The sequence below is a fragment of the Bicyclus anynana genome, chromosome 15, assembly GCF_947172395.1.
Source record: "Bicyclus anynana chromosome 15, ilBicAnyn1.1, whole genome shotgun sequence".
NCBI lineage: Eukaryota > Metazoa > Arthropoda > Insecta > Lepidoptera > Nymphalidae > Bicyclus > Bicyclus anynana.
In genome coordinates, this window is record NC_069097.1 from 14,911,716 (window position 1) to 14,937,407 (window position 25,692).

At 36.5% G+C, this 25,692-nt stretch overlaps 2 protein-coding genes across 2 annotated transcripts in view; one reads left to right on the forward strand and one right to left on the reverse strand.

The window, feature by feature from the left end:
* Window positions 1–6,234: 6,234 nt before the first annotated feature.
* On the reverse strand, window positions 6,235–8,602 carry LOC112056822 (uncharacterized). Its single transcript, XM_024097306.2, has 3 exons — window positions 8,378–8,602; window positions 7,355–7,541; window positions 6,235–6,503 (listed from the first exon to the last, which is right to left on the reverse strand). Exons 1-3 carry the CDS (start codon window positions 8,570–8,572, stop codon window positions 6,355–6,357), a joined length of 531 nt encoding a protein of 176 aa, XP_023953074.2. The 5' UTR covers window positions 8,573–8,602; the 3' UTR covers window positions 6,235–6,354.
* Window positions 8,603–13,723: 5,121 nt separating this feature from the next.
* The window catches only part of LOC112051349 (uncharacterized), a 272,815-nt gene continuing 260,846 nt past the window's right edge, over window positions 13,724–25,692 (forward strand). Inside the window, exon 1 of the mRNA XM_052885699.1 lies at window positions 13,724–13,995. The gene's annotated coding sequence lies outside the window, so the exon portion shown is untranslated. The remainder of the gene's footprint in view (window positions 13,996–25,692) is intronic.

Sequence of the window (25,692 nt, forward strand, 5' to 3'; positions counted from 1 at the left end):
TCGCATCGGACCATCTTCTCGTAAAGCTTGAGCGTGGTTTCAGCGGTACGGAACCAGCCGAATTCCATCGCCTCGTTGTAGGCCGCCATCTTCTGCTGCTCGAACAAGATTTGCCTCAACCGGCTAAAGAGGTAGCCGATTTTGTATCTCTTGTCTAACCGGTCATCTTCCTTTAGTAATAGGGCCCTTTTTACTTGGTACCTGTGTGAGGCATAAAAAAATTAATTAAACGGACCTCAAAGATGTATTAAAAATCGAAAAATAACATTGTAGCGTGTAGACCAGGATTAATTAAACGTGTAAGTTAGCTGTTAGTGAATGTAATAAAATGACGTAAACGTAGTCTTATGTAAACAATATGGGACAGACACGCATTTCGCTGTCGAGCGAGTGTCGATCCCTGTAAAATATAAAAATAGTCGATCAGTAAACGTAATAATGTGAACACGCCTTTTATTTAAATGCCATCTAACCGTAATAACTTAATATAACCGGCAAAACATCATACCCATATGTCCTTTCTATTGAATGGTTTGAAGGCGGTGCCAAACAGGCTCTTAAAGTTCATTTTGGTTTTTGGCACCGCCTTCAAACCGATCAATAGAAAGTACAATGTTATTTTTCGCTATTAAAAGTAATGCATCATACAATAGTAACCGTAAACACCACAGCATGGACAATTTCGCTCACTTATTTCAGTTAGTTAGTAGTAACCGATTTTCGTGAAAATTAAATGGGACCAATCGGGAAGAATACTTCCAAACAAAAAAAAATGAAATTGCTCAATAAATGACAAAGTTATGAGGTAACAAACATGAAAAAAAACATATCCATTGAATTGACAACCTCCTCTTTTTTTGAAGTCGGTTAAAGAGAATAATTTACTAAGATAGACAGAGGTAACTGAGTGGTAGGTGCTTTGACACCTATATTATGTATCTAAGGGTAGGTGTTTAGTTACTAGCGCCATCTGTTGACTACCCTACGAACATTCTGTAAAGTAAGTCTGCGCGGCGGCAAGATACTCCATCTTGCAATACCCCGATTCTTATTCTGACAAGGAGACAAAGTATGGGACCGAGGCGCCATCTCCTCGCAACTCACGGATTGTGTTTCCTATTGTTGTAACAAGATGGCGTGTTTTCAGTTCCACACTCAGACCAACTACATAAGGCATAGTATCGCACCAAATTCTAGAACAATAACAAAATTGTCTGTCGTTTTATAAGGGGGACGAGGTAAACGAATCGAAATAAGTTAACACCAATAGATATATTTCGTGTCTTTACACACACACAACTAGAAATTTGAATCGCAATTTGAGACATAGCTGTCATATGCAGAGTGAAAACACACCAAAGAGGCCTTACCAAGCCTCAACCCACGTTTAACGAAAATATTTCTTAAACTTAACCGTAACAAACTTAAAACAATTACGGAACTAATGGCATGACACTGCTCACTAAATATACAGTAAACAGCCATCGGTTCAAGGTATAACTGATAGTCCTCTGTGCAGAGCATATATGGAGGAAAAGAAACACTGCTACTTGTTATGCTTAGATGAAAAGGTGTATCCGAAGAACGCGCAGCACACATTGGCTCCCCAGCAACACTCCAAGAGACGTTCGGCACCTTGGGCGGCTTGCTAAGCCTCTGGAGCGAGCTCGGTTGGCTCCAGTGGGGACCAGCACCAAATGGACCGACGAACGACGGCCAATAAGTGGCCAAGTGCAAGAAAAGGCCCAGGAAAAAAAGAAGAAGAAGACGATTACAACTATGAAACATAGATTGCTAAACAGTTTTTATGAACGCGTTAGATCGTTGATCTTATACTTTGGCAGAGAGGTAACGTCTGGCGAGGCCTCAGACCAATTACCTACCTGCCTCGCTATACGTTACTCCTTGTGTACCTAACTAAATTAAATTAAGACGATTAGCCACATTTGTTCGCTTCAGTTTCGACGCAGTATTGACATATTTAATAGTAAAAACCTTAGGGTACAACAACAAGATATGTATGTGATAAATCTATATATATAAAAGAAAGTCGTGTTAGTTACTCCACTTGTAACTTTAGAACGGCTGAACCGATTTAGCTGAAAATTGGCAGGAAGGTAGTTTAGAGCCAGGAGAAGGACATAAGATTCGTTTTTATAAAAAAAGTCGGGTTTTCCTTCCTGACGCTATAACTCCAGAACGCACGAACCGATTTCCACGGTTTTGCATTCGTTGAAAAGGTCTCGGGCACCGTGAGGTTTATAGCAAAGAAAATTCAGGAAAAATTTCAACGTAGAGTAGGGGTAGGGTAAGGGTAGGGTAGGGATATGGTAGGGGTAGGGTAGGGGAAGAGTAGAGGTAGTTGAAAGTTTACATCGAGTTTCACGCGGACGCTAGTAAATAAATAAATTAATGAATGGATGGATGAATGAATGAATGAATGAATAAATAAACAAAAGGACAACCTTGCATGTACGATCCACTGTATGATTAAGGCGAACACCTTATTCCGTTTGCCGGGCTCATAGTTTTGGTATATATAGAAGTCTTCAGGATCGTACCAGCCCCGCCAGCCGCCGGGGCCCCACGTCGTCGAGAAAAAATTGGCAATTTCCTCAAATGTGTCCAATAAGTAATCAAAACCTAAAGCAAGATATTCCCACCAGGAATACCTTCTGCTGGTACTACGAGTAATGTTCTTTAATATTCCGGTAATTTCATTATAATCCATAATGTCAGGAGTCATGACTTTCGGGTTCAAATAATCGAAATCCTTCCACTGGTGCAGTTTTGCCTTTCTCTTTAGTAAATCGTTTTTATCTAAAAATTAATTTTCATTCATAAATAAGGTTTTGTCTGTTTTGTAGAAGAAAATAACGTCGTGTAAAAAAATGTCTGAAACTAGGTACTTGTACCGAATCGTAAATCTATGTCTGAAACTATCATTTTTAACCGATTTCAAAAAAAGGAGGTTATCAAATTGTCGGAATCTTTTTTTTTTATGTATGTTCACCGATTACTCGAAGACGCCTGTACCGATTTGAAAAATTATCTTTGAGGGAGGGTATGCTTTGCAGTTGATCCCATAGTAATCATGTCAGGATTTAATGATGGGATTCTGGAGAAATCGAGGGAAACTTTCAAAAATCGAAAAGGCAACTACATTACATCTTACATCTAGATACATTACATCTTACATCTAGATGTGTTGTAACTGTCATTAGGGGTCTGGTGATGGAGACGAAGGACAGGTAAGGGAGCTTCTCAACGGTTTACAGTAGCTATGTTGTAATTGGGCTTGATCTATTTAAACTGATAAAAACTTTACATCTAGATGGGTCAACAGAAACAAAGAATATTATGAATGTTCGTTCCTAGGGAAAATGGGGAGTAATGTATGCGAGTAAAGGTTAAAGTAGTATTTTTAAAATGGGTTTGGTTGATTGTATCGAACTACTAATCATAAGAAAATAACGTCGTGGTTTAAGGATTTATAATCAAAATGTTTATTTTTTACACTAAAAATGGAAAAATATTATTTTTTAATAAAAAATACAACCTACTATAATATATTAAAAAGCGGAAAATAACATCGTATGTGCTACCTTCTCAGTTTGCTCAGTGCGATCCGTTTGAAGGTGGTGCCAAGTTAATAGTGGTGATAAACAGCTTACCTATTTCATAGTCGGTTCTGCTTCCCTCATGGTCTTCGGGAGGGAGGAACATATTGTCCATTTTGGTCAAATCGCCGTACAAAAGTGTTTCCATGTCAAGATTATCACGCACTACCATACCGTATGTTCCGTTGTCATCTGATTCAAATATACTCCTTGGGGAAGTGGGAATCGAACCCACGGCTGTGAATGCAGAAAATAGGTTCAGGTGCCAGTCAAAATATAAAAAAAAAATCCGAATTAGAAATTACCTGCACCCAGTTCTGAGTTTCATATTTCAGTTTTTAGGCACACGCATTAATTATATTCGAATTAAAATTATTTATTATACATAAAAAAATAATCACACACCATCAAGCGTGAACGCAGCTGGCCTATACACTGTTTGGTCTTTATTATCATTATCTGTGATACGAATCCGCCCAGTGGATATGACCTCTGCCTCCGATTCCGGAAGGCGTGGGTTCGAATCTAATCCGGGCCATGGACCTCCAGTTGTGTGCATTTTAAGAAATTAATTATTACGTGTCTCAAACGATGAAGGAAAAACATTGTGAGGAAACCTGCATACCAGAGAATTTTCTTAATTCTCTTCGTGTGTGAAGTCTGCCAATCCGCATTGGGCCAGCGTAGTGGACTATTGGTCTAACCCCTCTCATTCTGAGAGGAGACTCGAGCTCAGCAGTGAGCCGAATATGGGTTGATAACGATAACGATATCATGATCAACCTATTGAAGTGGACAACAAAGTGTACATACTAATGATATCCACCGTAAGTACCGGATGACATTTGTAATTTGTATCATAGTATGTGGATGACATTTTGTCAATTGATTTGTTTTTTGTTTTGATGGGTTGATAATAAATATTAAAATAGGAAATAGGTCCACAGTGGCCTAATTCACCATTTTGGTCTTTATTATCAACTTATTATAGTGGACAACAAAGTGTCATCTACATATTAAATGATATAAATCGTAAGTACCGGATGACATTTATAATTTATATCATAGTATGTGGATGACGTTTTTTCAATTGATTTGTTTTTTATTTTGACAGGTTGATAATAAATACTAAAATAGGAAATAGGTCCACAGGTCAGTTTTCAAAAGCATGATAGATAAACAACGTTCGGAACCCTCGTCACGATTTCAACTCGCACTTGTCCAGTTTGTTTTTGGTGTGTTTGTTAGTGACAAAAAAAAATAAAAAATTGAAGGGGTAAGGGAAGGGTTAGGATAGTGGTAGGGTAGGGGTGGTGTAGATGTAGGGTAGTAGTAAGGGGGTCCGCGTAAAACAACAAGTTTTTCGCGGACGAAGTCGCGGGCATCCGCTAGTTTACAATAAAAACGTGTTTAGTGCACTTTGTACCTATATTTTTGGGCAGACTGTACACACACAGAGAATTTTCTTAATTCTCTTAATTGTTAATATTGGTACACTAATTATCTAAAACTAATTGGAATAGTTAAATAGTTAAGTAAAATCCGTATGACCAAGATATGTTTTAATTTCGGATTTTTCAAAATTTTCTATTTATATATTATTTATATTATATATATATATTATTTATTTTTATTTAAAACACTGTTTTAAATCAGGTCATCTTAAACCTGATCTAAAAAAATTGTTCTGAAAAAAATATATATAGAACTTTATTAGTTAGTTAGTTAGGGTTTGAGTACTTCAATTTTCGTTATGATGCAGAAACAGTTCTCGATTGAAAAATGAACTTACTGGCATCACAGAATATGTATGTCGCATGACGAAATACAACAAAAAACATAAATGTTGTGAACATTGTGTGGCAAAAACGATCTACATTTGAATATTATTTTATTATTAGAGTATATTATAGGTTTAAAAGTTCCAAGATACGCAATTTACTAAGTACTGAAATATATAAGTACATATGTAAGCAATTTATTAATAGTATTGATAGCACGAGCATTATTAGTTAAATTTATTGTCCATTAAATTTTAAATTAATCTATACTTAGGTCTACCTACTGTAATAATCTATAGCTGAAGAGATTTTTTGTTTGTTTGGCTTAACGCGCTAATCTCAGGAAATACTGTTCCGATTTTAAATATTCTTTCAGTGTAAGATAGCCTATTTACCGAGGAAGGCGGCAATTTATTTATATCTTATCTCTGTATTCCTACGGGAACGGGGAACCTACAGAAACCACGCGGGAAAAACCGTGCGGCGTCAGCTAGTCAGGAAATAAAAGGCTTTGATTTTGTATATTTTTGTTTATTTTATTTTTATTCAATGTTAAATCATCAAAATAAGAAAGCTCAGAGTCACACAGCGGGCGATGGAACGAGCTATTTTAGGAGTATCTCTGCGTGATCGAATCAGTAATGAGGAGATCCGCAGAAGAACTAAAGTCACCGACATAGCTCAACGAGTTGCGAAGCTGAAGTGGCAATGGGCGGGGCACATAGTTCGAAGAGCCGATGGACATTGGGGTCTCAAAGTGCTGGAATGGCGACCCCGCGCTAAAAAGCGCAGTGTTAGTTGACCCTCCACCAGGCGGACTGACGACATCAAGCGAGTCGCAGGGATTCGCTGGATGCAGGTGGCTCAGTGTCGTGATGTTTGGAGATCTCTACAAAAGGCCTATGTCCTGCAGTGGACGTCCATCGGCTAATTTGATGATGATAAATGTTAAATCAATCGATAAACTTCCAAGCTTCCTTTCTTGTTGCGTTTGCATTTTGCAGCATGAGTGTGCACATTTTGTGGTTCGCCATGATCAGATCGATGAGCAGATCCACGTCGAACCACAGGTTCAGCAGTCTCTCGGTCGCATCCAGCTTATCTGTATAGAACGACGAAGAAGATGTATCTTAAGATAAATAAAACACCGGCCAAGTAAGTGTCTGGCCACGCGCAGTGTAGGGTTCCGTAGATTAAATTACGAGTAATTCCCATGGTGTGGGGTATCCGATAACGATACCCCACACCATGGGATAGGCGATAAAAAATGAATCTTAATTTCTTTTTTTTAAGCTTTACAATTTAGCCCTTGACTGCAATCTCACCTGATGGTAAGTGACGATACAATCTAAGATAGAAGCGGGCTAACTTGTTAGGAGGAAGATGAAAATCCACACTTCTTTCAGTTTCTACACGGCATCATACCGGAACTCTAAATCGCGCCGGGGATCGAAGCCAGGACCTCCGTCTTGTAAATCCACCGCGCATACCACTGCGCCACAGATGCCGTCAAAAATGTATCTAAGGATAATAAAAAACCGGTTAAGTGCGTGTCGCGCGCAGTGTAGGGTTCCGTAGATTAAATTACGAGTAAACGATAACCCACACCATTGGATAGGCGTTAAAAAATTCATCCTCAAACTGTAGGTGGTGAAGGAATCCCAGAAATTAACTTTTTAAATTTTCTCTTTACCACTTTATAAACGTAATTTAAGCCGTGATAGCACAGTGGATATGACCTCTGCCTTTGATTCCGGGGCATGCACCTCCAACTTTTAATTTGTGTGCATTTTAAACCTGGTGGCCTAAGGTGTCTCTCGCGGCTCGCGCTTAAATACGAGCTTGGAAGCGCGTCAACGCTCGTACGAGTTGAGCCCACATGCGCTTCCAAAAACGAGCTCATACGCGCGTATAAAACGCTAGTCTGAAACCGCTCTTTGACGTACGTAATACCTATAATAGGATAACTGAAGATAGCTGCCTGGCGCGACATGGAGCATTTTTTGTAGGCTTTGAAGGCGAAACTGGCGAATATACTGCACGTCGTGTCTGTCTTGCTCATGAGGAACCCCATCTTGTATAAAGTCTTCTTGTCGTACTTCTCTTTCATTAATTGCATAAAAACCATTTTATTTCTTGTCTAAAAACAAATAATTTACCCCCATATTCATAAACATGGATTAAAGCTCAATTTTGTAAAGTACCTAATGACTACAGTTTAGTTCACTTTTAAGAAATTTGAGATTTAAAGGTCATAGCTCATTAGACACACCCGGGACCCGCACCACCTCGTCGCTAGGCGTCCACTTGTCGTCGACAGGTGAACCATGGGTGGACGCCGCGTTGTCAACTCGCGGTTCACGCGAGGCAAGCCTGTCAACAGCGAGCTATCATCGATCAAATCCATACGAAGAATACCACTCGAGGCGAGGCGGTGCAGGTCGGGTCCTGGGTGGGTCTAATGACCTACGACCTTAAATCCATGTTTATAAATAAGGTCATTTAGTTTTTAAAATAAAGTTCTTTTAACTGGCGTAAATGGTCACAAAAGCGTCAAACTTCGTTGACGATGGTACTACACATTAATTGATGAATTTCATAATGATAAAGATACTTGGAGGCTATTGGATCAGCTTCCACCTTCACACAGGAATAAATAAATAAAAATAAAAGGAATTGTAATGTTTTTAACTATAATTTTGAATAAGTTAGCCCTTGACCGCAGTCAATTTTTTATTCTTTTCAAGTTAGCCCTTGAGTAGAATCTCACCTGGGTAAATGATGATGCAGTCTAAGATGGAAGCGGGCTAACTTGTTAGGAGGAGGATGAAAATCCACACACCTTTCGGTTTCTACGACGTCGTACCGGAATGTTAAATCGCTTGGCGGTACGTCTTTGCCGGTAGGGTGGTAACTAGCCACGGCCGAAGCCTCCCACCAGCCAAAGTACATCTAGGTAACAGGCCTAGTACTTACTTGATAAATGGCTTGTTTCATTAATTCGAGCAGCCTGCGTCTAATACTGAAAGGGTCATATGCATTCGGGTCATCCCAAACGATGTCTCCGGGAGGTTTCCATCGGCGGCCATCTTTGTACAGAACCATTTTAGGGTCTCCGTTTTTGACAGTTAAATTTAAAAGTTCGTCAGTTTCGTCTAATCGATTGTACATTGTTGTAAATTCGTCTTTAAGTGATCTATTTAAACCTGTAAAAGGAAATGATTTTGAAGGTTGTTTTTTATATGGCAGTTTTTAAGTTATGTTTACTCAAAAGGAAAAATGGAACCCTTATAGGCAGGATTTTTGGAAATTATTTGTCTGTCAATTTATCGGGATTCGGGACTGCATAAAAGTAAAAGTAGGTTTTACACCCTTGAAACTGTGACACAATCCAACTTCTATGAGTAACGTAGAAAATCTTTTTAACAAAATAATTCAAACCGTCAAAAAAAGAACCGTCTGCTAATTCAAAAACTTTATGATTTAAATGGCTTGAATTTATGCATTACTGTATTGTCATCGCCTTCAAAGTGATCAGAAGGTAGCACGTACGATGTTATTTTTCGCTTTTTAGTTATTTTTTGGTGATTTTGAAGTCGGTTGATTTTTTTTTTTGGTAAAAAGACTTTGTTTTTATGTTTTTAGTGTTTTCTAACATAGTGAACGAAAGCACCACAGTTCGGGCAATTTCATTATTTTTATTTTAATACAAAATTACTGAATTGATTTTCATGAAAATTAAATGGGACTAATCTGGAAGTATACTCTTTCAAACAAAAAAAGAATTTTTTAAAATTGGCAAAGAAATGACAAAGTTATGAAGTAACAAACATTAAAAAAAAATCATACGCGTTGAATTGTAAATCTCCTCATTTTTTGAAGTCGGTTAAAAATAACCTATAATTAAGTTTCTAATTAAAAAAATATTATAACTTGTTTTTTTTTTGGTAAAGATAACAAACCTTTTCGTTTATTGTCATTTTCTATGTCGTTCCAAATCTCAGTCGGTCTGAATTTCCGAATGTAATCTTTGAATGTGACTTGTGGTATAGCATTCTTCTCGCTGTGGCTGGATTCTTTAGCTTGCACCAAAAGTATAGCTATGATGAAAACTGTAATATAGACAAACTCATTTTACATTTTACTTTATCCAAAAAGACGAAACCAAAAATATTCTGCTGTATAATTTTGAATAGTGGTAGTAACAAGTGGGAACATGTTTTTAGCCAAATAACTATAAAATATTTTTTTAAAATTAACTATTTAACTGTTTCTTTTATTGGGGGCATTATAAAAGCTAAAAAGATTTTTTTTGATTTTTGTCTGTCTGTCCGTGTTTGTTGTTTGTTGTTTGTTATTCAGGCATCACGCTGAAACTACTCACTTTACTACTTTTTAATGAATTAAAAAAAAACTTGGCACAGTTTAAGACCATAATACGGAGTAGGTTATATGATACTTTTTAATGCGAAAATAAAATAAAAAGGGGGTGAAATAGGGGTTGAAAATTGTATAGAAAGTCCTTCATTATTTAGAGTTACAGTTTTAAAAATTTGTTCACAAATTATAAAAAAAATACAAAATTAATGTGATTCAAAATTTTTTAAAATTCAAACTCTAAAGTGGTGAAATAGGGCTTAAAATTGATTTCCACGAAACGCATTCTGGATTCGGACGAAGTCGCGGGCATCCACTTGTACCTACAATAAAAAAGCTAAGCACATTACCTATGCCTCAGCTACACTGTTCTGCGCAAACAATCGTGATACCCCGTATTAGTCCGTTGACTCGCGCTCAAAACCGATAAAATAGGGAGCGGTGGGTAGGACAACAGACGAGCGACATGAAATTCAGCTAGACAAGGAACTTGGCCACCACGTGTCTGCCTATTTCCCTGACTACTTCCCACGCCACTCGTGCAGTGTGTATTGGCCCGTTAATGATAATCGCATAGGTCATTGCTCACTAGATTACCGCCATGTGGAATGTTGAGTCAACTATTATTGTTCCGATGGTTGTTTCAGTCAATGGTCTTATAGCGAAAAGCTTCGACCAACACCTTAAGAAGCTTTCGCTAAACTGTGGGACCAAGAGTCGGATACAAAAGGTAGTGATTCTTGAGACGGCGCGTATTGTGAGGAGGTTCCTCACTCTGGAGCCCTGAACACCGGTTGCTTGGGCACTCAAATGTCCCGCAGCGGGAGGGTGAATTTTTTTTATAAATTTTTAATAATGTTTTGTATTTTATACTTATATTGTTAAAAATTTAAAAAAAATGAAGTAATAAATAAATGAGAGACATCGCATAGGTCAAACCGCAGTGGAACGGAAAGTTCCCGCTCTGTGGGAATTGCTTTCCTGATTAGAAAAAAAAAGAATAGTGGAAGGCTCCTTACCAGCAAAGACGTATCGCCAAACAAGTTAGCCCGCTTCCATCTTAGATTGCATCATCACATACCATCAGGTGAGATTGTAGTCAATGGCTAACTTGTAAAGAACAAAAAAACTCAGCATTGCATGAACCAAGCAAATACTGGAACACTCAGCGCTGATTTATAGCTGTTACCCTGACGAAATAAGTATTTCTTGTCAATATTTATTTGTTTTCTTGTGCTTCGATTATATTTAAAAGCAGTAATAACTCACAGTACATTAGAGCGAGCATTTTCCCGTCGATATCGGCTTGATGGCGAATCGTAAATTCAACATTTCCATCAATTACGGCCCGTTAGCTGGCTCGTTATATTGCAGTAAATGATCGGAGATATCTTGTGTTTATGTGCCAACACTAATTTGTGCTTATTTGAAGTGTTTAACGACCTCTTTGGAGCAGTTGGTAGTGTTGTAGTTCTAAACAGAGAGGCCTTGGGTTCGAATCATTGCTCGAATCAGTTTTTCTAAATATTATAAAGATGAAAGATTTCATTGTTTATTTGTTTGCATTGAATAGGCAAAGCAGAGAGAGAAAGAGCCGTGATAGCCCAGTGCATATGACCTCTGCCTTCGATTCGGAGGGTTTAGGTTCGTATCCAGCCCGAGGCATGCACCTCCAACTTTTCAGTTATATGCATTTTAAAGAAACTAAATAACACGTGTCTCAAACGGTAAAAGAAAAACATCGTGAGGAAACCTGCATACCAGAGAGTTTTCTTAATTCTCTACGTGTGTGAAGTCTGCCAGTCCGTATTGGGCCAGCGTTATAGGCTTAACACCTCTCATTCTGAGAGGAGACTCGTGCTCATCAGTGAGCCGAAAATGGGTTGTTAATGATAATGATGATGAATACCCATACCTCTGATGGATTCGGCATTACGGCATTTCACGTGAACGTCAAAACAAAACTGGTCGAATTCTATACATTTATTCGCAATTTGAGATTTTACTTTGTAACACCAAACATTACCGTGGCATAACAGACGCCAGCGCCATCTAGAATCTATACTTATAATACGAATTCTGTACATTCTGTACATTGAAGATATTTTGAAAATTTTTGTTGGGGGGCATTACATAATCAATACTGAAGCTAAAAATTTTTTTTTTTCGATTTTATGTCTGTCTGTCCGTGTTTTTTGTTATTCGGGCATCACGCTGAAACTACTGAATAAAATCAAATGAAACTTTAAGACGGTTTAAGACCATAATACGGAGAAGGTTATAGGATACTTTTTATTGCGAAAATAAAATAAAAAGGCGGTGAAATAGGGGTTGAAAGTTTGTATGGAAAGTCCTTCATTTTTAGAGTTACATTTTTAACAATTTGTTCATAAATCATAAAAAAAAATAATAGGATTCAAAAATTTTTAAATTCGAACTGTAAAGTGGTGTAATGGGCTTGAAAGTTTACATTGATTTCCACGCGGACGAAGTCGCGAGTGTCCGGTAGTTAAGAATAAGCTAGTTAAGCATGACTTAAATTCTAAAACGGACAACTAAGTAGTTAATATCGAAGAATTTCCAAACGTGCAAAACTCTTCGGGGCCTCATATTTTATTTGAACTGAAAGAAAGCCTATTCAAATACGCTTTCCAGTCGCTAGTATCGCCGTCTCTGTCCCTCAACTGCAACGTCCACTGTCTGTCCCTCTCGCGAACTCGGTCAAAAGGGTCAAAGATTGTGCAGAGCTTTCATTATTTTAGGCGGAACTTTTTTCAGGATGAAACATTTTTTCCTATTGTAAAATCGTGATATGACCTCTGCCTCCGATTCCGGAGGGTGTGGGTACGAATCCGGTCCGGGGCATGCTCCTCCAACTTTTCAGTTATGTGCATTTTAAGGAATATCATGTGTTTCAAACGGTGAAGGAAAACACCGTGAGGAAACCTGCATACCTGAGAATTTTCTAGGTGTGTGAAGTCTGCCAAACCGCATTGGGCCAGCGTGGTGGATTATTGGCCTAACCCCTCTCGTTCTGAGAGGAGACTCATGCTAAACAGTGTGCCGAATATAGGTTGCTAATAATGATGAATGGTTAATGGGGAACTTTAATCGTTGAATAGTATAATTTAAAAGTCGAATTGAATTTTTTTTTTAGTTTAGATTTCATTATATTTTGCATTAAATATTTAAAGATAAAAAAGGTGTTTCGTAAGTAGTAACGGACAACCATTAAAAAATAATTTAAATTTGATTGGTCCAGTACATTAGGAGAAAACAGACAGACCTTGTGCGCGAGGGGGATAATAAGGGTTCCGTTTTTGTACAAAGTACGTTCGGAACCCTAAAAACTACTCACACGTTTTTCGCATTCACGGTCAGATTTTGGAACCTTTGGACTGTTGGATGCATTATCATTGACAGGCTTTGCCATAGCTGTGTCCATCAAAAAAATCACTTTAACTACTTGTATTTCTGCAGCAATGCTGTGTTCTGCTCTAAAAGATACGGTTGCCGGTGTGATAACTAGCATATTTTGAGCCTTGATTCGATTTGAAGGGAAGTTTAATCTGAACATAGCAATAATTGGCCTCATTGACAAGACAATAATATTTCCTCAGACAAACTCTATCACAATTAACATTACTACTATTCAAAACATACTGTTTTTTGCGGATTTAATATCCTTTAAAGCCACTAAAATATGGTAGGATATTTTTTCATTTTTTTATTCCTTACAAGTTAGCCCTTGACTACAATCTTACCTCATAGTAAGTGATGATGCAAACTAAGATGAAAGCGGACTAACTGTAACTATTACATAAGTAGGTATACTCTAATAAGAATCTCCTATTTTACACAATGACACTTCTGTGAAACGAATATTCTTTGACCCCGTAGTATCGAAACAGGGGTTTCCTACCCCTCGGTGCCAGTGTGATGAGGTGCGTTGCGCCGGTGCCACGTGCCTGTCTTGCCCCGCGAAACTGTTTGTTGTACGAGAAAAAAATGTAGTCGAATCCCTTGCGGAGAGACGTAACACGCGATGGTTCGAAATTCGAAATCGTATTTTGAATTTATTTTTTTCGTCCAGAAACCTTTGCGTACATTTGCATATTAAGTTCGGGAATTGGGTTCTTTTTATGTCGTGACTTGTGTGGTAGTGAATTTCAACTGGGTGTGTTTTTACGCTGGGACTGTAATTATTGTAATTATAGGTGAGTGGCCAAGTTTTTCATTAGGCTTACGGCTGCTTATTTATGTTTTTGTAGCTTAAAAATAACATATTTTGCTGTTTTCGTTTCTTTATCAATTATTTACTATAAATAAATGGTTTTTATTTAATCATTTTGTTGTTTTTATTTTTTGTATTTGTAAAATGATTGCAAATAACTGATCACATATCTACCTACGTACTATATATAATCTGTGATATATACAAGTTCGTATAATAACAACAGTAGTTAAAAACAAATTAGCTGTGCTTTTTAAGTTTTGTTCTTTTGTACCTCGCTATACCTATTGAATAAAAGTCTAAGAAAATAAATAATGATGATTTAAATGTCGAAACAGTTTTTCTAATCTTACGAAATCATTTTTCAATGCTAGACTGCAATCTCACGTAAGGGCAATCGGCTAGTTGACACATTTCTTAAAAGGGCTAGTTGACACTTTTTTAATATTCAATAGCGTTCTAATTAATAGAAAAAAAAATATAAGGATGACAGACATGAATAGGTACATGAAAATTTTAATTTTTAATTTTTTTTTTTGAGAATACGAGTCAAAACGCTGTCAGCCATGCCAGCTGGTATAGGTTAGGTAGGCTGGTACCTATATTTTAACTGTGTCATGACGTCATGTTAACACTAAACCTTAACCAAACGGATTGTTTGCTAAAATTATTAGATAATAATTAGTTTGACATATATTCATTTAGTCATATCAAGTAACATCGTGACATTATAAAATGGAAAGCGTTTTTAAAGATTGGAAAAAATTGTTTAAAAACATAATTTTTAAATTAAGTTTTATAAGAACTCCTTAATTTTAATTAATTGATATCGATACATTTCGGACCTTTATTCCATGTACATATTGTTTTATGTAAGAATACTAAATTTGATGTTAATCAACAACCCTATTGACGATAAACTTTAAGACACCTACTTTAGAGAAGCCATCTTTATAGTAGGTAACAGTTAACGAAACAAGCTGATGGCTTGATATAAAACACCGTCTATGACATGGCAACACCTTGCAGTACATGCAAGTGACAGGTCCAACAATGATCCACCCTGTAGGTACTTGACGACCTGTATACCTGATTAGTACTCGGAATAGAGCAGGGTGCCTTGTAGAAAAGGAGTAACGGAAAATTAAAAATAAGTAAATTAAAAAGTTAAAGAGTCGAATAACTTAGCATTTCATGGATTCACAGACCATCTCGGCGGATATTACATTTTATTTTCACTATGAATACGCAATACCAAATTTTAGTCCAAAAGATCGTCAAGATCATCATACCCAAAATATCTTGGAGGCTTAACAAGATGACTAAATTAATAAATAAATGACCCACACAAAAACATTGCAAACTAAATTAACTGAGATGTCAATTTAAGTACGAACCAGCGTTAAATTTTGTAAATAGCAGAGCATTGCTCTACTGGGACAGAACGATTATCACTGACAGGTATATTGTTGCCAATAGACCACAGAGTAACCAGAGAGAGTCTTTACAAACTGCGCGCTGAAGCCGTTGCAACCCAAAAAAAAAAACAAAAGTCACGCGTCTCCTGGACATCCGCATACAAACTTTTTTCATAATTTGTATTTCAAAATTAAATACTAACAACAATTACGTAAATTAATAAATTAATCAATAATAACCAATAAAAAATTCTCAATCTTATTTCGTTAGTTTTTGAGAACAATTTTTAAAATATTTAAAAACATAAGACGCCATTTTTCTTGATTATAAGTAAAAATTACTGATGCGACGGTTCGTATCGTACTGACAAGAGAACGTATTCGTTTTTGAATTTCGTATCCGTGACGGGTACGACACCGCCATGTTCCGTACGCTACATCTGTATAATATTGATTATTATAATCTGTGCAATAGACCTGTTATAGTGCTAGTCGATCGGTCAATGCGACGTGTAATATTACTGTTCCATAAGACGATAAAGTCTTCTGGTTAAAGCGGAAAAAGAAAAAGTATCAAAATACTTGGACCTTCCTCACGAGATTAGCGCCATGACGTGGAATGTTGAACCAACTATTATTGTTCCGATAGTTGTTTCAGTCAATGGTCATATAGCGAAAAGCTTCGATTCGACCAACACCTTTATAAGCTTTCAGTTAACTGTTGGATCAAGAGTCGGATACATATTTTATTTATAATTTTTTAAAAGTGTTTTTATTATATTTTTATATTAGTAAACATTGTTGAATTAAAAAAAGGACATAAATAAATGAGAGTAAAAAATCCATAATGAGGTTAAATTTTCATCTGTGATAATAACCTAAACCACACGATTTAAATCGTTTAACCAAATAATTATTCACTAATTGGGATTCGGCACAATAACGTATGGTTTTGTGACATTTGTTGGTTCATAAATTACCCTAAATTACAATGATTGTGTAATGTCCTAAATTAGTGACCTGAATGACTTTTAGCTTCATTTTTATATAAATCTGGATACACAATTTCTATATAGATAGGTTTTTTTTATTGTGACGTGCATATACTTAAAAAGCAATGTCTTAAGAGACATGTGCACGTGACTGAACTTCTGCGTGGTTACGCATACTATAGATTTTGAAATTGTGAAATGAAGGAATGAAATCATATCAATATTACAAAATCATTATTTTTTCAAAATTTCTAGTCTCGGATGACCTACTAACTGACGTACAAAATCCATAACTGACTTTCTGGTTGAGTATTTTTGAAGTTAGTTTTTTTTGGTTGTTTTTTGTGGTGGAGGTACTCAACAACGTGCAAGGTATAGTCCCTTATTATGTTTATCCGCCGAATAATTGCAATAATCCCCTCTTTGGTTCCCTTACTTACTTTAATTACATACTTACACTAATTTTAAAAACTCCAGTTATGCAAATTATTTATGTGCTTTTATACTAAGCCCAATTACAATAAATGAACTTTGTCTTTGACTTCATAGTCGACTGACATCACATAAATATCAAACCGTTATAAAATAATGATGAAGCTATGCCATACGATCGATTCAATCGCAGTAATAATGGACATAATGAGACGAAAGCTGACAAGGAAAAAGTTTCGTTAGTTGGACCTTGTTTACGACCATGACGAATCTTGAGTCAGTCGTTATTGTTTCAGTAGCCGTTTCAGACAATGATCTTATTGCAAAAAGCTTCAACCAACAGTAAAAGCATTTGACTTTTAGATCACGACTCGGATATAGAAAGCAAGTAATCTTCGGCGCGTATATAATCTACTAGCTGACGCCCCGCGGTTTCACCCGCGTGGTTCCCGTTCCCGTAGAAATATGGGAATAATAGATACCCTATAGCCTTTCCCGATAAATGGGCTATCTATCTCTGAAAAAATTTTTCGAATCGGACCAGTAGTTCCTGAGATTAGCGCGTTCAATCAATCAAACAAACAAACAAACTCTTAAGCTTTATAATATTAGTATTGATACTACACCGTTTCTTGATGAATGCTATTTACCAACAAACAAATTTAAAATGAAGGTAGAAAATGCATGTCATTTCATAAATTATTTATTTTTAATCATGTATTGTTTGTTTATAAAATGATTCAAAATATATTAACTATATTTAATTGTTCTAAGCTTAATATAATTTTTACTTTCATTTATTTATTACTTCTTTTTTTTAAATTTTTAACAATATAAGTATAAAATACAAAACATTATTAAAAATTTATAAAAAAAAATTCACCCTCCCGCTGCGGGACATTTGAGTGCCCAAGCAACCGGTGGTCAGGGCTCCAGAGTGAGGAACCTCCTCACAATACGCGCCGTCTCAAGAATCACTGCCTTTTGTATCCGACTCTTGATCCAACAGTTAAGCGAAAGCTTCTTAAGGTGTTGGCCGAAGCTTTTCGCTATAAGACCATTGACTGAAACAACTATCGGAACAATAATAGTTGACTCAACATTCCACATGGCGGTAATCTCGTGAGCAAGGTCCAAGTATTTTGATACTTTTTCCTTTTCGGCTTTAACCAGATTATCGTCATGTGGAACAGTAATATCAACAATTATTGCACGACGCACTGACCGATCGACTAGCACTATATCAGGTCTATTGGCTACAATATACCTGTCAGTGATAATCGTTCGGTCCCAGTAGAGCAATGCACTGCTATTTTCAAGAACTGACGCTGGGTCGTACCTATAGTAAGGCATCTCAAAATCGATAAGGCCATATTGAAGAGCAAGTTGTTGGTGGATTATCTTGGCTACTTGATTATGTCTGTGCAAGTATTCGCCGTTAGCAAGGTGAGAACACCCGGACACAATATGCCTGAGGGACTCCCCAGGACGATGACACGCTCGACAGATGTCTAGAGTGCCATCTTTCATAATGTGTTTCCGGTAGTTTCTCGTCTTTATAACTTCGTCCATAATTTCACAGACAAAACCCTCGGTTTCCCCAAAGAGGTCACCGAATTGCAACCAAGATACAGATGTTATTTGATCTACATCCGGCCCAGTAAGGGCCTTGTAGAATCGTCCATGCAACTCCTTGCTCTTCCATATTGCCACACGATCTGAGTTACTAATTACTATAGGTTTGCGCCAGTTCTCTTTGCCTAGGGATAGCGGGGTAAGTCTTATTAGGTGTGAAATGACTAGTGATTTAAACCCTCATTTTTAATTTGATTGTTGGTAAACAGTATTCATCAAGAAAGGCTGTTGTATAGGAACAGAGCTTCTGTTCTTGAGCCATTAAGTTATACGTTTACACAAGTTATACTGGTATTTCCTATATCTATATCTATCTAACTAGTGTGACGAGCAGATGAAGTCACGGGTACTTGCAACCAGTGACGGCATTCATGTTAATTTAAGATTTTTACCACCCATCTGTTGATGGAATGCAATGGAACTACCATTCTGTTGTGAGATAAAAGTAGAATGCTGTATTTTAATAGATACAAATTATAATCAATTTCATGAATCTATCTTATCATTCGTCCACTGTCTAGTCCAGTTGTATGCGAAATATTCATAATCACACGAGAATCAAAGGACATTCTCAGAAACTTTCGCAAACGTAATAAAATAGTATGTTTACCTATGTACTTTTATAACCATTAACATAGTGATAAAAAAAAAAGAAATGCTGAAATATAAATTTAATAAAGCTTGTAAAAGCATAAAACAGAGAGGATAATTTTGATGGAATTTACCTAACTAATTATACAGGCTGGAACATTAACTAATTACTTGATTATAGTAGAAAATAAAGTAATTATGAGGACAAGAAACAACGCTATCTGATACAATTCATCCCGACAGACGTTGACTGAGTTTCAAAGTAATCCTAAAATCGATTAGCTGGATTTGTTTACTTAATCACTAAGTTTTGTAGTTGTTAATAAACTTAATGAAAGATCTTCATGCTGGGATGTATTTTTATTGGATATTCGTAAGTTTTTTATTAATGATTTTCTTTATGACATAACTATCTTGGTTACATAGATTTACGAGTCGGAACAAGTACTTATAATTCTATGTTTGGTTACGTGCTATCGATATTTTTATTACGTTTAAAGGAAATTATTAATGTCTTTTGATATAAAGGGTATGGTTGCCGTTCCATTTTCAGGCATATGAGGCTTAACACCATAAATCTCAGGTTGATGGAAAAAACGCGGTACTTTATAAGAAGTGTTCCTTGCACGTTCTGCGAAGTGTTGCTCTGTTTATATCAACATCATTTCTAACCCATATACAACTCACAGTTGAACACGAGGCTCCTCTCAGAATGAGAGGGGTTAGGCCTTAGTCCACCACGCTGGCCAAATACCAGTTGGCAGACTTCACACACGTAGAGAATTAAGAAAATTCTCATGTGTGTAGGTCTCCTCACGATGTTTTTCCTTGAGAGACGTGATATTTAATTTCTTTAAATGCGCATAACTGAAAAGTTGAAGGTGCATGCGCCGGACCGGATTCGAATCTACGCCTACGAAAGGTGTGTGGATTTTTATCCTCCTCCTAACAAGTTAGTCCGCTTCCATCTTAGACTGCATCATTACTTACCACCAAGTGAGATTGTAGTCAAGGGCTAACTTGTAAAGAATAAAAAAAAAAATAAAAGGCACCGTCAGTTCCAGCAAGATCAAACAACTATGACCATGATAATAAATTTTGTATAAAATTGACGTTTCGAGTTTGCTTACATTTAATTAAAATTTAATTGAAACAGCTTACCGAAAGGGGGGATGGGTGTAAGGGGGTAGCCGGCGGCGGAAACTTTATATAAAACTTTGACAACGCTGGTTCGTGTTCATTTTGCTGGAATTTTGGCTTTGAGTGTTACTGTTGTAAACATTTTTGATGTAGCAATGTTTGTTTATCTAAATTTATCATTTGTTCTATACCAGAGGTTCCCAAACTTTTTTTGACAGCCGCGTGGCGCAGTGGGCAGTGACCCTTTCTTGTCAGTGTCAGTGTCAGTGCTTTCTGCATCCACGGCCGTGGGTTCGATTCCCACAACTGGAAAATATTTGTGCGATGAGCATGGGTGTTTTCCAGTGTCTGTGTGTATTTATTCATTATATAAGTATTTATATGTAGTATATAAATGTATATTAATATTATAATATCAACTATCTTAGCACCCATAACACAAGCTACTCTGTATGCTTACTTTGGGGCTAGATAGTGATGTGTATTGTTTAAGTATATTTATTTATTTATTTATTTATTTTTCTCATAGACCACTTTCTAATTTAACTGGTTCCGGTGGACCCTAAAGTCGACAAAAAAAAAAATTATATTCGACGTTATCAACCCATATACGGCTCACTGATGAACTCGTGTCTCCTTTCAGAATAAGAGGGGCTAGGCCAATAGTCCACCACGCTGGCCCAATGCGGATAGGCCGACTTCACACACGCAGACAAATAAGAAAATTCTTTGGTATGCAGGTTTCCTTACGATGATTTTCCTTCACCGTTTGAGACACGTGATATTTAATTTCTTAAAATGCACACAACTGAAAAGTTGAAGGTGCATGCCCCGGGTCGGTGCGAACCCACACTCTCAGGAATCGGAGGCAGAGGTCATATCCACTGGGCTCTCAAACAAAAAAATTATATTCACCAATGGGAATTTTCATTGCAGACACCACGAAGTAACAGTTTAAAAAAAAAGTGTGAGTATGCTTTCTTAGTTAGTCAAGTAATTTGCTTCATCCGTTCGGAAGCTATGGTGCCACAGACAGACAAACACGTCAAACTTATAACATCCCTTTTTTTGCGTCGGGGGTTAAACATACAATAAAAACGGAACTTTTATCCTACCAGCGGTTTTCTACGAATTTCCTATTAAATCGAACTGAAAGCTCAAACCCAGAGGCCCGCAAAAGCCTTAATGAGTTCGTCTCTATCGGGACATCGCAAGATTGAAATGCTAATGTGCGCACTCCGGCCCTCGTCCGCAAACTTGCTTTTTACCATTTTGTATTACTTTGCGGTATAATTGGCTTGCTGAAGTGATAACTTCTTATGGGAGGATAAACCGCTTGGTGACGTAATGCATTACAGCAAAGAGCCTAGTGGCAGTTTAATACTTTAAAGATCGCGTTAACGTAAACGCGAATTTCTAAGGAATTGAAACAGCGCCATCTAGTGGCACTAGTGCGCAACTGTTTCAATTTCGTATAAATTCGCGTTTACGTTATCGCGATAGTAACAGTATGAAAATATTGAAAACTCCCACTAAGGACACTGAAGTTGGCACGTTTGACACTAGCACTCGACAGAGCTAACTTCGGACTGATTTTACTTATAATATTATTAGATAATGGTGATAATAATTGGCCAAAAACTTAAAATTAAAGTTACGAGAGTTCAAAACGCGCCTTGTTTCGAGAATAGCCCACAACAAACTCAGCCAGGGTTTATTACACAATAATTACGCGTAATGCAAATCAATACCAATCTTTGTTAATCCTTAACACTACAATAAAATTTTTCTTTAAGCTTTAGCAAGCTCTAGCATTTATAAAAATGTGATGGACCTGCCAATGTATAGCTTTAAATGTGTTAAAAAACATTGACTTAGTCGAGGTTACTACACCATTGATGAGAGTCCACCTTCACACAGGAAGTAAAACTAAGAAATTGTAATGTTGTCATCAATTGTAAATTATAATATTGTATGATTTTTTTAAAAAGAGCAACTGTTCAGTTTCTTGCCGGTATCTTCTCAGAAGAACCTGCCTTCCGAATCGGTGGTAGAATCTTTACAGTCAACTGACGTATCGAACTTGAAATAAATGAATTTTGATTTTTTTTGATGAAAGGAAATATTCAGATTGAATACCTAAGGAGCAAATTAGCAGCAATGTCTGGCACTATCAGAAATTTAACTCGATGTATTCCACGTGAGCTTCGTTACACTGTGTATAATACTTTAATTAAACCACATCTAATGTATCTTATTGAGGTATGGGGAAGTGCTTCCAAAACGAGATTAACCCAACTACAAATTGCTAAAAATAAAATAATAAAAACACTTTTCCAATATCCTTTCCGAACATCCACCAAGAAGCTATTTATTGAAACTAAAATTATGAATATACATCAACTTTATATATACATATAGCACGTGCATGTTTATTAAAAAATCTTTAAACAAGACGATCCACACAAATATAATTTTCACTACTCTTGCTCAAAAACATTGTCATATTACCACTCCACAGCGGGGCTAAACAAGCATTTCAGCCTCTAGGGGCTAAAATAATTTTGTTTTTTTTAATTCTTGTCTGTTACGAGTACTAGCCAAGCACTAGCCTACTATAAAACGGAGGAGGTTTTATTCGATAATGGAATCATTATAGGTAAGGCCCTGATTGTTTTGAAAAATAAATAAATATCTTTAAATTGGAATGAAATGCAGCGTTCTTGTCTGTGGATTGCGTTAATTTTTTTATTTAATTTTTATTGAGTTGCGAATAGAGCGAGATTTGAAGACATGGGACATCCTGTACGGTGTAATACCTTTGCCTTTTTCTCATGTGAAAGAAAAATTAAATTAAAAGGCGAGAATTTAAAAAACAATTGGCGTGAATAATACACACTTGATTTTTTTAAGAAATTCATTTGTGACCGTAACTTTTCAACATTAATTGTTATTGTTGTCTTCGTCTAGTGAGAATGGTGATCCTAATTTGGAGATGGATGAAATTTTCAATCTGTTACCATCAAAGTCGAGACGCATTTACTTAATTACCTACCTAGGTAAAGTGGAGAAAACAACAACGAATGGATTTACTTACGAAAGGAGTTTTTTTAACTTTTTTAATCTCCCACGTTTACCTTTACAGTAGTCTGAAATTATGTTACCGGGTAAAAGCATCTCCCTTAATATCCAAAATTGTAGACTTTGTACATTTAATTTTCAATTAAAATAAATCATTGAATATTGTACTAAACTATTTTATTTTCTCGCAATCGTAGTAAAAAACAGAGTGTAACACGTGGGGCTAAACCCATTATAAACTCGGTTTCTATTTAGGCCTAAAAATACCTCGTATATAATGGGTCTTTTTAGCCCCTTGTATAACAATCTACTATTTCACCAAAAGGAAAAATAAAAATCGTCGAGCCAGTTTCCTTACTTTACCTGTAACGAGAACAACTTATGGTAAAAAGACCCCAACCTATGAAGGAGCCAAATTTTACAACAAAATACCGACACCAATTAAAAATGTAAACTCACTCAATGCATTTAAAACTAAACTAGCAGATTACATAATAAGTAATCCACAGCAGTTTAAATACTTATCACTGAACTAATGCATTGAGTGAGTAATAGCAAAAAAAACGAAGTAATATAAGTTAATTGAAGTTAAAAATTATGTTCTCATGTTAGCGGTTAAGCCTTTTTATGAGAATAAATATCATCTTGAAAGAATGACAAACATATAAAACCTGTGCGTTTATAATATTAGTGAGTATGGATGTACTCAAATAACGCGGATGCATCGATCGGCAAATCTCATTCATCACCTCAAGCCCCGGCCTCTCGAACAAATTAAAATGAATATAGACTCTGAAAACGAATTATTATAATTATGACCTATTTTTTCACATCAGCATTCGCGTATGTATGCGCTGATGATGTAACACGATGGGGAAGTACCTACCAAAGACTTTCTACTATAGATATGTTACCTGCCTACAAAATCACCGCAAAAAGTGATCCGAATTTAGCAACTCTACTGAGCACTTAATTTATTTATGTATTTACTTCATTTATATATTTATGTATACATACTCGACATTGTAGACAATATTTAGTTTTTATTTGTCTAAATAAACACCATGCGACTGACGGCCGTTTTCAATAACCTATCTATTCGCTATTTCGCTTACTAAAGATAAGAAAATCTATCTTTCTGTTCTTATCTGCTTTTCAATAACCTACTGACAGATAGTTTGACTGTTACTGATAATCGAGGATAGCTATCCTTAGGTAGGTTATTGAAAACGGCCGTAAATGAAATTAAGACAATTAGCCACTTTTGTCCGCCTTAGTTTCGACGTGACAAATCTATTAGTATAAAATCTTTGCCTACTACCTCCAAAACTTTGTACTTTACTATACGTACATAAGTTTGTGACTTGTAGAGGTAATCTCTGATTCTACTGAACCGATTTTGAAAATTCTTTCACCATTAGAATCCTACATAACACTCATATCTGATGAACATAGAATGTATTTCATCCCCATATCGATAGGAATGAGAATTACGCGGGTGAAACAAAGCGTCTGCTATCCACATGAACACGGGCTATTTTATTCCCGTATTTCCACGGAAACGGAAAATAGGCGGGTAAAACCGCGGCGTATAGGCTATCATACTAATATTATAAAGGCGAAAGTTTGTGTGTAAGTGTGTATGTTTGTTCTACCTTTACGCTGCGGGTACTGAAGCGATTTGGCTAAAATTTGGAATTGTAATAGATTTTAATCTGGATTAACATATAAGCTACTTACTTATGATACTTTTTATCCCGAAAAAATGGTTTTCCGAGATTTGCGAAAACTGTTGATTTTGATGATATAAATGTTTGTTACTCTTTCACGCCTCGACTACTGCACCGAATTAGCTGAAATTTGCTATTGAGATATATAGCCTGGATTAACACATAGTCTACTTTTTATCCCGGAAAAATCCATGGTTCCCAAGGAATTTGTGAAAAACTGCTTTCCACGCGGACGAAGTCGCGGGCGTTCGCTAGTAAATTGATAAAGATGAAGCAACAACGTAGACGACGTAACATTTTAGGAGTGACGTAATTTTCAGTATTTTCAAATAATGTAATGAATAGTTCAAGCCGAAAACCTTTCTGCTTGATGAATGAGCCTTCCGTAGTTAGGTACTCTGTGGTATTGTTACTTACTTGGGGGAAATAATGGGGATGGATCACTTTGACTAAAGTTGTACGGATTATATGTAGGTATGTAAAGTGAAGCCGTGATAGCCCAGTGGATATGACCTCTGCCTCCGATTCCGGAGGGTGTGGGTTTGAATCCGGTTCGGGGCGTGCACCTCCAACTTTTCAGTTGTGTGCATTTTAAAAAATTAAATATCACGTGTCTCAAACGGTGAAGGAAAACATCGTGTGGAAACCTGCATACCACAGA